The sequence below is a fragment of the Penicillium paradoxum genome (genome assembly GCF_028828445.1).
Source record: "Penicillium paradoxum strain IBT 22861 chromosome Unknown utg000007l_segment0_segment0, whole genome shotgun sequence".
In the NCBI taxonomy this organism is placed as follows: Eukaryota; Fungi; Ascomycota; class Eurotiomycetes; order Eurotiales; family Aspergillaceae; genus Penicillium; species Penicillium paradoxum.
Window position 1 is genome coordinate 5,380,242 of NW_026643185.1, and position 14,680 is coordinate 5,394,921.

Genomic DNA, 14,680 nt, shown 5'->3' on the forward strand with positions numbered 1-14,680 from the left:
ATATTTTAGTAATTCCTCTACTATCTATAATAGTTATAAGGATATTCTATACCCTATATATAGTTACTTTTTTATATCTTACTACTTTAATAATAGAAGATATAAATTTCGTTTTTTAAAGTTTCTAAGTTTTTATAAATTCGTAACTAATAAGATCGACTTCTATATAACTATCTAGATCTATATAGGTTTTAATTTTTCCTACTAAGATTAGAGTATAGAAGTATATTATTATTCTAATCTAAGGGGTTAGAGTAGGGAAATCTACTTCGATCTACTCTCGTTTCCTTATTATTTTATTAAGGATCCTTTTACTTTTACTAGTTATACTTTTATTTTCTTTATTAGGGAGTCGTTTAGATATTTATTTAAAAGGTGATTCTTACTTTAATAGGTATAATAGGTAAGTTTCTTCTCTATCTTTTTATTAATAGGGTTTTCTTATCTTTTCGATCTTAAGTTTTTTAGATTTCTTTTTTTAGAGGAGTTTTCGTTTTTATTATATTTTTTAAATTTTCTCTTTTTCTTCTTTATATCTAGATCTCCCTACTTTAATTTAGTCGCTTTTCGTTTAGGTTTTATTTTCTAGTTTTAAAGCTTTTAAAATTTTAATATAATAGAAACTATCTCTTCTTAAGTTTTTAGAAGAGTTAGGTTATATTTATAGATATAAGTTTAGAGTCTATAATTAAGTTTTAAGAAGAAGATAAAGGCTCTTTATTTTTTACTTTACTTTAGGAAATATTTTTCTAAAAGATTTAACTTATAGTAAAAGTCTCTTAGGTCTTAATTATTTTATTAGATTATTTATTATATTTAGTTAGTAATAGTAGCTTATATATTTATAGAATTTTTTATTAAAAATAAAGTCTATTCCTTAAAATAAGCTTATAAACCCTATATAATTTAGTTTAGAGTTAAGGGTATTTTATCTAGATAGTTATACTAAAATTATTAATAGTTCCTATTTATATAGGATAAGGTATTAAAGATTTTTTACTTTTAGGTACTATATTTTTTACTTACTTCTTTAAATTCTAGGCGTAGCCTAAGTAACTAGTCTTCTCTTTCTTAGATTAAGAATTCTTCTATAAAGTTAGAGTTCTTAAAATAGATTTCCTAACTATATAGATTTAGGGAATTACTATAAATCCGGCTACGATATATAAGTATTTTAGCTACTCTTTTAAACTATTTAATCCTTATTATAAAGACTTAGAAGGTTTCTTTCTTAAGGATTACTTAAGAATTATCCTTATTTCGCTAAGGATTTAGGGTAGTTTTAGAGGATTATCGGTTATCTCTACTAGCGATAATAGATACTTCTAAGAGTCCTAATAAAGATTAGGTCTCTCCCTTCTCTATCTTATAGATAGTAGGGTTTTCTTATAGAGGTATCTCCTTATTACCCTATCGGGATTATAAACTCTATCTCGTTATTATTTCTTTAGGTAGTTAAAGAAGAAGATTTAGAATTATTAAAGTAACTATTTATTAAGGTAGTATTTATTAACTAGGTAAATAATAATATAAGAGAGATACGTAGTTAGAACGAAGGGTATTCGATTCTATATTAGTTATAAGACTAAATCTTACTTTCCCTTTTCCTATAGGTATCTTCCTTTTATAATTTAGGTTCCCCGCTTCTTAGGACTAGATCATATTAGTTCTATCCTAATATTATAGGGTATTTAGAGGGGTCTCCTCTATCTAAGAAAAAGGGAGCCTAAGGTAAAATAGTATAATAAAGAAATATTATAATATTCTATATAGAAGTAGAACTTCGCTATAAACCCCTATAGGGTATTATATCTAATCGAGGCCTTATATTTACTAGTAAATTTTAGTCTTAACTATACTATAAAAGTAAGGTAAAACTATGCCTTTTTACTACGTTTTACCCTTAAATAGATAGTTAAACTAAGTATATAAATTAAACGCTAGAATATTATCTTAGATATTTTATTAATATAGAGTAACTTATATAGCTAAAACTACTACTAATAGTATAATATACCTATAATAACTCGCTTAATATAACTATAGGCTACTCTCTATTTATAGCTCTTATAAGCTATAAGTCTAACTTTCGTATACGTTCTAAGGACGAAATATATAAAAAGAAGGTCCTAGCTATAACTAAAAGAATCGAGATTCTAAAAAAGTTATAGGAAGATATAACGGAATAATAGCAAAAAGCTTCTAAATTATCCGCGAAACGATTTAACTCTATTTATAAACCTATAGTATTTAAAAAAGGCGACTTAGTAGGGTTATTAATAAGAAACCTAAAATTTAAAGTCTATACTAAGAAACTAGCCCTAAGATATATTAGACTATTATAGGTCCTAAACCCTATTAGATCCTAGGTATATTAGTTAAGTCTCCTAAACTAATATAATAAGATATATAATATATTTTATATCTCTCTCTTAGAACTATAGAAAGAAGAAAAGTCCGAAACCTTACTAATACTAGAACTTAAAGAGTCTAATAAATAGGAAATTAAAAATATTAAAGATAAAAGGCTATTTAATAAGGAGAGATACTTTTTAATAAAATAGAAAGATTAGTCTACTAAATATAACTAGTAGATTCTAGAAGAAAATATAAAAAATATAAAAGAAGCTATTAAGTCCTTTAGAAAACTTAAGGAAAAGAAGAAGAAAGCTTAAAGTATATAGTTAAATTTAATACCCTATTAATAAAAAGAAGATAATAAATCTAGATCGAAATAAGCCTATTTTACTATCGAAATACCTCTAAGATATTATAGAAGAGATAACCTTCAAAAAACGAGAAAATAGAATAATTCTAGAACCTATAATAAATATATAACGAACCTATAGTATATTTAGTATAATTAAAAAGCTAGCTTAGATACTAAGGGAAAGTATAGGGTTTATATTAGTATCTTAACTACTTATAATAATTACTATTATTAGATTCCTAATAAATAAATACTTTATAGTATTCTATAAAGTATATCCTAAATCTTTATAATAGATAAAGTAGCGAATAGAAATATTATAGGCCTTTTACTTAGCTAGTATAGCTAAAAGACTAAGGTAAGGTAAAGAGATTAGACCTTAAGAAAAGAGGAACTATTTATAAGCGTTAGTAATATCCTACCGATTTATTAGGGAAATATACCTAAAAAGGAGAAGATAATACTTATAATAAGAGTCTTCTTTTAAGATAGGGAGAAACTATAAATAGCTCGATAACTATAGATTAATACTAAAAAATTAGAGATTAATCTATAGATCCTACTCTTAATAGTAGCCTAGATAATAGGCCTATAGAAAAATTAGGACTTATTAGCCCTATCCTATTCTATATAGTTAGGGTAATCCTTTAATTTTTCGAAAAATCGGGTAGACTATTCGATAATTAAGATTAAATCTATAATATTACTAGTAATACTACTCGGAACTTATATAATTAGGGGCTAATACTAATAAGAAAGGCGAACGAATCTATATTAAGTTATATATTTATCGCTTCTTTATATAATACTAATAAGAGATAGAACTAATAGTCTTAGATTTATATTTAATTTTAAAGGGTTCGTTAGTAACCTACTTCTTCTTAGCTATATATAAATAAGTAATATACTAATTTAAGTAATATTAGATAGGACGATTTTATTTTAGATATATAGAAGAACTAAAGTTTTAAGTATAATAAGTAGTCCTAATAGGATCTATATAAGGAGGAGTCGATAGCGGATCTATATTAGAATAGTTATAAACTTTAGATACTATCTTAGAAGTAACTAAAGGAGAAAAAGGTATAGACTAGTCTATAGGTAGATTATTAATAAGATTTATATTATAACCCTAACTATAACTATAACTATAGCTATAACTATAACTATAATCTTACACTATAATAAAGAAAGATTTCTATAGAAATAAATAGGACCTATAAAAGATAAGATAATAAGATATAAAGGGATTACCTATAAAATATATAAGGAACTATATATAAATAATAATAAAATAATATAAAAAAAGAAAGATTATAGTTAGAAAATTAAAATAAATTCCTTTTTTATTCTAGACTACCTTTATTATAAGGAAAGAACTATATATATAGTACCTTCCCTTTTATTAAGAAGAATAAGTTATAAACCTCCTATACTTATTAATCCTAAAAGTATTAAATAAGATCGTTCCTATAGCTTCCCCGAATATAGCTATAAAAGTATTAGAAACGGACTCTAAATACCTCTATTTCGTAATAGTCTAATAAGTATATCCTATATCCTTAGGAAGTAAACTTAAAAGTCTACCCTAATCTAATAAAGTTAAACTACGACTATTAAGTATAGTCTATATATTAGTCTAACGACTATTTATAAACTTATTATAATTTACTTAAAATAACTAAACTATTATTAAAAGACGAATTATTAATAAAATAGCTATAAAATACTTATAGCTTATATTTTCTTTATATCTACTAAATTCTAATATAAATAGTAACTAATAACTACTATATTAAATACTTAGACTAAATTATATAAACTCTTAGCGATTTCTATATAGATCTACTTTAATAACTCTATTTTATTATCTAGAAGAACCTTTAAAAATTTTAAGATAGTAGAAAAATCCTAAGTATCTCTTATTATACTAATAGGTACCTATATAGGATAAGTACGGATCTATTACGATAAAAGTCTAAAAATATACTATATTATAAGTCTTCTTATCTATATAATATTACTTATAAAGGATAGACGTAATTATATTATATTAGTAGGAGATAGAGAAAACCTCCTCTTTAGTAGTATTAAAGGACTTTAAGTTAGAATATAAATAGTCTAGGTACTAAACTAGTTTTAGTTCTAGTATTAGATCGCTAGTATCCTATCTATTAGCTACTACTACGGCTATACTAACGAGGCTCTAAATAATAGAAAAAGGGATAAACTTAATAGGAACCCTTCTTACCTTATAACTTATACTTCCCTTTATTTAACCTAAAACCCCGGGACGGGTTTTATAGAGAAGAGGGGATAGTTATTATAGTATTTCTTTATTATACTATTTTACTTTAGGCTCCCTTTTTCTTAGACGGAGGAGACCCCTCCGAATACCCTACGATATCAGAATAGAACTAATATAATCCGGTCCTAAGAAGCGGGGAACCTAAATCATAAAAGGAAGACACCTATAGGAAAAGGGAAGATAAGATTTAGTCTTATAACCAATATAGAATCGAATACCCTTCGTTCTAACTACGTATCCCTCTCGTATTATTATTCACCTAGTTAATAAGCACTGCCTTGATAAATAGTTACCTTAATAAGCTATATCCTCGTAGCTAAGGGTCGGGGGTTAAGGATCTCTTATAGTCGAGGTAGGAAGGGTTCGAAAATAGTATATATATCTAGCTATCTAAAAGAGAGTAATTTATCTTTATAGTAGAAGGTATAGATAGACTCAGAGCTTTAAGCGTTATCTCTCTTTATCGCGTATAATATAAGTTCTTTATATATTTTTTACTTATCTCTCTTCGAGTTATAGCTTTCTTCTTTCTATACTTCCTCGTCCTTTCGCTTTTTCTTTTTATAGCTTTTCGTCGTTTCGCTTTTCTTACTATAGGTTATTTTAACTTATTATAGTAGCTCCTTTTCCTCCGGTCGTAAGTATAATATATACCTCTATTAATAATTACGCCTCTTTAGCTATTATCTTCTCTACTAACCCTATAAGTACGTAGTATTAGTATTATATAAACTATCTTAGATATAACCTAATATATATATATATCTCTCTATCTAGTAAGATTAATATTAATACTTCTTAGTATAACTATTATATAAAGAAGTAGTAGTTTTATATAATAGTAAGTATAGATCTCTATTTATATTAGTAGTTATTAATATTCTCTAGATTAATTCTAGACTTAATATTTAAGCTAATACTTATATCTTAGCGCTTTATACTATCTCTATATAGAATATATTATTTCTTATAATTATATAAAAGTTTTAAAATATATAGAATATTTTAACTTAAGATATCTATATAGATATAATTATATCTTTTAGTCCTTTTTATATTATATCTTTTTTATCTCTTTTACTCCCTTTATCCCTTTTAATATAGATTTTATTAATAAGTTAGATTATAAGTTAGCTTTAGGTATTTTTTTAGATTAAGTTATATATATAGTAGTAAAGATATAGATATATTTTAGAGATTACTTATCTAATATAGGTAGATATTATATTATATTTTTAGAGAGTATTAGCTATATTATTTTTTATATTATTTTTTAGTAATAAGCTTTTATATATCTCTATTATATATTTATAGTCTCTTTAAAATATTTTTTATTTACTTTTTATCTTTACTAGTATTCTAGATCCTTCTTTAATCTATCTATAGTATATACTAATATAACTAATTATTTTCTAAAGGTCTATTTAATAGTTAGCTATTAGATTTAGCGTTCTTAAGCCTACTTCGGTCTTTTTAATCTTCTTAGAATATATCTAGCGGTAGATCTTAAATTATATTAACTTTTTCTTTATAGATCTTCTTTAATATATTATATATTTTAGCTATTCTTTTTTTTATTATAATAGTTCTTAAATACTAGTATATTTTCTATATTTTCTCTTAGCTTTTAAATATTTTCCTTATACCTATATTCTTTCTATTTAATAAAGTATTTAGTATTTTTATAGTTATTAGTAAAGATCTCTTTAATCTTCTATTTAGATTAGTTATCTACTAATATAAGATTAGGCCGCTTTTAAGCTTTTAGCGGATCTTTATAGTATAACTTTAATATTAAAGTATATTATATAAGATAGATTTTATAATATCTTAGTATAAGAATTAACTAGTATATCTATTATCTTATTATATCTACTATTATAAAAAGTCCTATATAATAGTTATCTAGCTTTTTATATAGTTATCTTAAGTTAATATATTTATTTCTTAGTATAATCTATTATCTAATTATAAAAGACTTCTTTATATATTTCTTATTATAAGCTTATTTTATTATAGTTTTTAACTCTTTTAAACGCTTTCTTAGTATCTTTTATATCTTTAGTATTTCCTCTATATAGCTTTTAATATTATTATAGGTTTCTATCTTCCTATTTAATACTAATATTCTTAGTTCTAGTTAGAATCCTAATAATATTTTAGTTAAGAATATTTTTAGTATACTATAAATAATAATATTATAGATAATCTATATAAGAGGGATCTACTTTATTTAGTTATTTTAGTATTAGCTTATTATATTATATAAATAAAATTTAATATTTTAATTTTATCTCTCTATCTACTTATTAGTTTATAGATAATAAGCTATTAATAGTCTATATCTTATAGTAAAAAAGTAGTAAAAGTAGCTTTAGAATTTTAATATAAAAATAGTATTTCTATTATTAATAAGGTTTTTAGTATTTCCTATAAGAGTATAACTTTTTTATAAAATAAGGTTATAAGTTCTAGCGAGTCTATATCTTTAGTATAGGAAATATAAAGAGAATATTTTAAAAATAGATCGACTATAACTATAATTATATTATAGGCTTTCCCTTTCTATTTTAAAGATAATAGGCCTATAATAAAGTCTATATTTATTTACTAGCTTAATCTCTTTAGTATTAGTAGTAGTTTAAGTAGTTTATATAGCTTATAGTATTTAATAATATTAGATTAGTATATCTAGTATATAAAAATATAGTTTTATATATCCTTAATAAGGCCTTTCTACTAATATTTATATCTAATAGCTTATAGCGTTCTTTTCTTTATATAATAACTTATTTATAAATTATTATAGTAGATTCTTATAATTTCTTAATAGATTATAAGTTCGCTTTTAGGAATATAAATATAATTATTATATTTTAGTAGTCTATCTTAGTTTCTTATACTCTATTATATCTTTAAGGGTTATTTAAAGTCGCCGGTTTCCTATATCTTTTTAAATATATTTTTATAGAACTTATTCTTTACCTATATCTTAAGTATAAGTTCTACTATAATTTTTAATAGCTTATAGGTATATATAGTTTCTTCTTTAGTTACTTTATATACCTTTTTTTAATTTAGTAATCTATTTATTATAAGTTTAATAAAGATCTTTATATATATTATAGTTATTATAGCGCCTAAATATATTATATTTTATAAATCTTTTTAATAGATAGTATCTTTACTAATAGTCTTTTTAAGTCTCTATATAAAGATATTATAACTTATAGTATTTAGTAGCTTATCTATTATATAATTAGATTATCTATTAGGAGTATCTATAAAGTTTATTTTCCCTAAATAAAATATAATAATAAAATTAAAATCTATAAAGTATTCTATCTAATATATCTAATATCTTATAAGCTTTTTAGTTATTATAAATTAAATAAGATTAATATAATCCGTTATTACTATAATTAGATACTTATTTCCTTTAAGAAAGTAGCGCTATTCCTTAAATCTTATAAAGATTACTAATATTTCTTAGTTACCGATCTAATAATTTCTTTTTACTATTAGTATCTTCTAAAAGTAGAAAATAATAAAGTATTAGTATCTATCTTTATAAAGTTATAATATAATTATATAGATAATAACTTCTAATATATTCGTTTCTATTATAGTTTTTAATATAGTATTAAAGTATATAAGTATTAATATAGTCTAAAAAGCGGTCTTAGTCTTTTTAAAAGCTTCTCGCGCTTCTTTTATAAAGATAAACCTTTTTTAGTATTTATTTCTTCTTTTTTTATATATTTAGCCCTTTAATTAGATTATTAAAAAAAGCGCTAATTATTAATTATTTTCTAATAAAATATTAGTAGAAGTTAGCGAAATCTATAAACTACTATATATTAAAGATATAGATTAGCTTTAACTATTAATTTATTATCTTTATTTAAATAGGGTTTATAGTAACTCTATAGCGGGAGATAATAAAGCCTAAAAAATTAACTTTCTTTATATAGAATATATATTTACTAAGTTTAATAAATAATCTCTACTTAATTAAGCGTTCTAATATTTTTTAGATATAGTATATATAAGTCTCTTTATCCTTTAAAAAGATTAGTATATTATTAAGATATACTACTAAGTAAATATTAATAAGTCTTACTAAGGCTCTATTAATATACGTTTAGAAAATAGCGGGAGTATTAGTAAGTCTAAATAATATTACTATATATTTAAAATATCTATAATAGTATCTAAATACTATTTTCTACTTATCTTCTTATTTTATATAGATCTTATAATAGGTATCTTATAGATCTAGTTTAGTATAGATCTAGGCTCTTAATAATCTTATTAGAGACTTATTAATTAGTAGTAGAGGGTAGCGGTTCTTAATAGTAATCGCGTTTAACCCTCTATAGTCTATATAGAGTCTAAGCTTACTATCTTTCTTTAGTATAAAGAGAATAGGTATACCCGATTAACTCTTTAAATATCGGATTTAGCCCTTTTCGAGGTTCTCCTTAATATATTAGTAAAGGACTTCTAACTCCTTTATAGATAGTACGTATACTAACCTCTAAGGGGGTATCTTACCCGGTATTAGCTTAATTACGTGATTATACTCTACGTAGGTTAGAAGGGCTATAGTACCTTTTTTACTCGCTACGATAGCTAGATCTTAGTATTCTAGCGGGAGTTTAGTTAGAGGTTATACCGGATAGGAGGTCCTATCCGAGCTTTATATTACCTCTAATATTACTATAAACTCCCTAGTAACCTTATTAACGTCTAAGCGTAGCTCTCCGAGTATATCTTATAGTCTTAGAGATAATCAATGAATTCTGAGTCCCCGGGAGCTAATAAGGTGGCAGAATTCGCGGATAATCTTCTGGGTCCTACGGAGAAAATTCTGAACCCTTCCGAGCTAGAACCCGGTCTTGGCGTCCTGTTCTCTTCTGCACCTTCGGCATAACAGGACGCTAACCCCACGCGTCCGCCACTCGAACCCAATAATCGTTCGGACAGTGTGTCAGGTGATCAGCTTATGCTCTCGCCACAGGTCGATGGCACGGGAGATTCAGTGTATACCGTCCCATTGACCATTCCGTTCAGCGTTGGGACATTGAATATTTCCCGCACAACGGAAACGAAGATGATGGCTCAGCTGTTATTGTGTCAATTGCAAAATTTACATCAGGTACGCTAGGGTCTTGATCGACGGGTCCAGGGTGCTGAGAATATGCGGGGAGAGAAGAACCTATGTGCAGGGTCCAATGCGCAGCTCCTAGAGAAGGTGGGAGAATTGCAACGTGTGTTGGCGGCGGTCTGTACGCAGACACCGATGTAGAATATGTGTGCGACTTGTCAAGAAACAGGAGTGCCATATTGATGATCTGGTCTTTAGTCTCCAGGCTTCCTCTTTATAACGTTCTTCTTCTTTTAGGCTGTAGTCATGGTCTCAATCGTTGGCTATCTGCCCCGGATTCGGACGCCTTTTGGCCACCTGCGCAAACCCGTTTCATTTCATTCCTGACAAAGCCGCGGTCAATCCTGGACACACTCCAGTTAGCCAAGACGAGCGTGGGAAAAGAGGGACTCGGCACAACGAAAGTGCGTTGGCGAGGGCTATCTCGTGTTCTGGCTGGGTCTAGCACCGCTCGCGTTGGCTGTGACTTGGCTGTGACTTGGCTGTGACTACTCATATGATGAAGACGCCGAGATCGAACCCCCATTTAGACTGTCTGCTTCTGCTCATTGAATAATCCAGACTCAGCCGCAATGGCGGCCTCACTGCGCAAGCTCATGGGACCAAGGCATTTTGGGGCGAGGAACAACGGGAGATGAACTCAAGTAAGCTCCATGTGGCCTTGGAACTACGCGAGAGACACCTACGGCAGCGATGGAGGTGTCGAATCGAATTGGGTGGCTATACTTTCCACTGCAAGCAAAGCTAGCTAGGTAGAGCAATGATGACAGGTATATATCTCTTCAACCTCCTCCTCCCACTTTCTCCTTCTTTCTCCACTATATCCATGGACAGCTCGTCCTTCTAGTATAACAGCGACACAAAACTGGGAACAGTAACAGCAAGTATGACTTTCTGAAGCAGCTGACCGGCTCTTCCTCTCGGACAACGTTAGCGTGAAGATCTCCGCAAATAGTTCTTCCAGTTGCTCCCTTGTGATTCCTCAGAGGGAGTTGCATATCTTGGCGGCAAGTCAACGATGAGATCCAAAGGGTTTTCGTAACTACCGGCCATCAACCCTAGCAGAGAAGCGGTCCTTATTCGATTGTAATACCATGCACGGGTAGATTTGTAATCAAGTTTGAAGGACTCCCGGATTTGGGATTTCTGCTCAGGGTCGAGTGCAAACCCCCGGGCTCTCTCGCAACAAGAACATTCCACGGTACAATGACCCACTGCAAATTTCCGTTCTGACTGGCGATGAGAACAGCATCCACAGTCTCTGCCACAACAGCCTCCTCTCCCTATACAATCTTCCACAAGTACTTGATGCATATACCATTTTGGCTGTGAGCGCCAGAAATCGATACCTCTGCTCAGCGGGCCGTCGTCATACGAAGACCTAATCTCCCACCAACGTCGTTCTAAGGTCCAATATTCCGTCGAAAGTGTCGACAATTCCTCCTGTAAGTCCTGAAGAACAGTCACGTATGTGTCTTCCTTAGAGAGATGCCCTATTTTCTCCTTCAAGGCTATCTCGCGTTGAGTATTCTCCCGAAGTGCAACTTCTGTCTGCAATAGCCCCCTTAGGTTAATGGGGCACATGGATGGTTTATCTTCGTCGGTGAAGGTAGCGTATCGGTATCTTTGAAGAAGACATATATCTCCTGAGCTTTCTAGATCAAGCTCTTCGTCGGATTTGTCACCCCACATGTAGTAGCGCATCTTGAAATATCGTTTTACTCAAGAATGTTAGGATGTTGGGTCTGCTAAAGGACCTTCGGATTGGAGGTTGATGTGAAATCGAACAGATTACCTGTTAAGTCCTAATTGCAGTGGAGACATTTCCAGGGATATCGGCTAAAAGTCAAATCACCGGGCCTAAGAAAGGAACCGGCCGTGGGCTAGTATTATCATGAGAGCAATCGTCAGGATGACGGGTATATAAAATTGAAGCCAGTGGTGAGCAGAACATACATAGGTTTCTGCAACTCTCTAAGACAGAAATTTAAGTGACACACACGTAATAACGGACCTATCTATCTATCAGAAGTGGCGGCAAACAGACACATCAGAACGCATGATGTGAATACCGATGTCTTTTCTTTCTCCTTCATGAAAGGAGAGAGGGCACTGCCATGCTACGGGAACTAAGCAAAACGTGACATTATCCAACATCGTCAAAGACGAACCCTACCTAGGTAGTGAGATGCCTACATAGCAGGACATCCTCTAGTCCGGATTACGGCTACACCACGGTTTTACTTCCTCGAGGGTTGTATACTTTACTAGACCGAATATTACTCTATAACATAAACGGGTAACTACTATCAATCCCCAAAATATAAAGTGTTTACCAGTACGGTTAACAGTGGTTTATGTGACTCTTATCACAATTGGTCTCACTATGGTACAAAGGTAACCTGGACTAGTGGACTGAACGCTATGTACAAGTAAGGGTAAGAATGAAAGAAAGACTATAGAAGTCAAAATAAAAGTAAGAGAAAGGTGAATAAAAAGTATAAAAAAGTAATAAAAAAGTGAATGAAAAAGTGAAAGAAAAGTAAAGGAACACTGAAAAAACTTGACTTTCGGCATTGACGGCTCATCGAACTCTAGATCCAATGTTAGTCGTTTCCATTGCCGGGCAATTTCAGATAGAGGATTTCGCCGTGTTCAGACCTTGGTATGTATGTTTTATAAAATGTAAGTAAATGGCTTCTATATCTGTTTCATGTTAATGCTTAAGTGTACTCCTTACTTACAATTCAGGCCAGCCTTCCTCCATCGGAGTCATCCGGTTAAACCGGCGATTGTGGCAATCTTCGCAGCTGCAGGTTACAGAGTGGCCGAGAGTTATGGCTGGCAGCTCGTTAATGCGCCGGAGGCGATGTCGGAGGTGGCTAGAGGTAGATGCAGACGCCTGAGGTTCGTTCCGGACGGCGTCCGGAGGGCGGATGGGTGGCACTGGGGGTATGTCGGCCACGACAACGATGTCGGAGCACTCTGGTACTAGTCGGGCTGGGGGGCGCGGGCCAAGCCACCTATGGACAATCAATCAGTAATTATGCACATGAAGCTTGAAACAGCCATCCCCAGTGTGACAGCGTACATAGGCGACACATTATTCACTGGACCTTGAATCACTAAACATGAAGCAAGCTTTCTCTCTCTCCCGAGATCATAGATCCTCATACTCCGTTTCCCCCCTCACGAAGATCCTTCTATCCTAATATATCTAGCCCAATGCGACCAAATACCAAACCTCCCAGGCCATCTAAGAAACCCAAGCAGAGAAAACAAGAACCCCGATCTCCCTCCAAGCTCCTGATTGGACCGTTTAACCAAAACTCCGAACCCCCGAGTCATCCTCCCAGTCCTCGGTGAATGTCCGAGATCCCAACACTCTCGCTTCGAGCGGATTCTAAGCGACATCCTGGCCCCAAAAACACTCTTGGCTGCTCTGAATGTCGGTCAAACAACCAACGACCTCCCAAACCCAGAAGGGTTAGCACATCCACGGGTGGATTAACTGCTAAAGAAAGGTAACAAAGTGGTGGAACTCTTGATCTGGGAACCCAGAGTCCCTAGCATCAGCGCACCCCCGAATGTGGCGTTCAAGATCCCGCCCCCAGAAGGGAAATACGAAGCGCTTCAGATATCGCGTGAGAGACACGGAGTACGGAGGACAGGGGAGGTGGTCAGTGGGCAGGATGGCTTGTACAAGGGTATGGAAGGATGGCGTGAACGGGAACTAATGATCTCGATACGAACAATTGGAAGTCAAGTACGGAGTACTCCGTACTCCGTATACAACATGCAATGTCTGTGGAATACGGAAGCCTCCCGATACCTTAATATAGCCGAAGAGAGGTCAGCTAGATGGCTTGAAAATGAAGAGCTGGGGGTTTCTGGCGCTAAGACAGATCGAGGATTGTGGCTAGACACTGGTGGGTTTTCTGGGGTTTGATTTGCTTGAATACTATTGTTGTACTGTACTCTGGAGTATTGCTCTCAAGCCTTGTTTTTGCTGAGCTTGTCTTCAATCTCATGATCTGTAACGTTGCAGTTCGGCAGGCGGAATAATTGCAAGCGTGCGGACTGAGCTTGTGGATGTTACATGTGTTCAGACGATATAGATATAGTTCATGAGGGTGGGATTCCCGAGGTTGGGATTGAAGATGTCCGATACTCATTTGACGTGCTATAGTGTTCAAAGCGTTGCGCTGTGTCTGTATGTAACTTAAGTTCAATCATTAGCAGCAGAGTGTTCAAGGTGACTTGGCTGCAGCAGTTCACAAGGATCGAAGTGATTGTGTATGGAACTGAAAGGAAATACAAGTTGATATTGGTGTATGCAATTCCATTATTCAATATTTAGTTGCTGATCGCGTTCAGTAAGATGATGTTCTATATGAAACAGGGGAATTCGAGAGCCAGAGATATGGAAACCAAGCGAAGGTGGAATAATCATGAAGGGAAAGAAAAGGAAATGTCAATGGGGTAAAAAAGC

At 31.4% G+C, this 14,680-nt stretch overlaps 2 protein-coding genes across 2 annotated transcripts; one reads left to right on the forward strand and one right to left on the reverse strand.

The window, feature by feature from the left end:
* Positions 1–11,264: 11,264 nt before the first annotated feature.
* Positions 11,265–11,892, reverse strand: N7457_009486 (uncharacterized protein; the record flags this gene model as incomplete). Its single annotated transcript, XM_057180529.1, has 2 exons — positions 11,265–11,471; positions 11,494–11,892. 2 exons carry the CDS (start codon positions 11,890–11,892, stop codon positions 11,265–11,267), a joined length of 606 nt encoding a protein of 201 aa, XP_057028915.1.
* An 899-nt stretch (positions 11,893–12,791) lies between these two features.
* N7457_009487 (uncharacterized protein) lies at positions 12,792–13,183 on the forward strand (the record flags this gene model as incomplete). Its single annotated transcript, XM_057180530.1, has 2 exons — positions 12,792–12,853; positions 12,940–13,183. 2 exons carry the CDS (start codon positions 12,792–12,794, stop codon positions 13,181–13,183), a joined length of 306 nt encoding a protein of 101 aa, XP_057028916.1.
* Between the last annotated feature and the right edge of the window lie 1,497 nt (positions 13,184–14,680).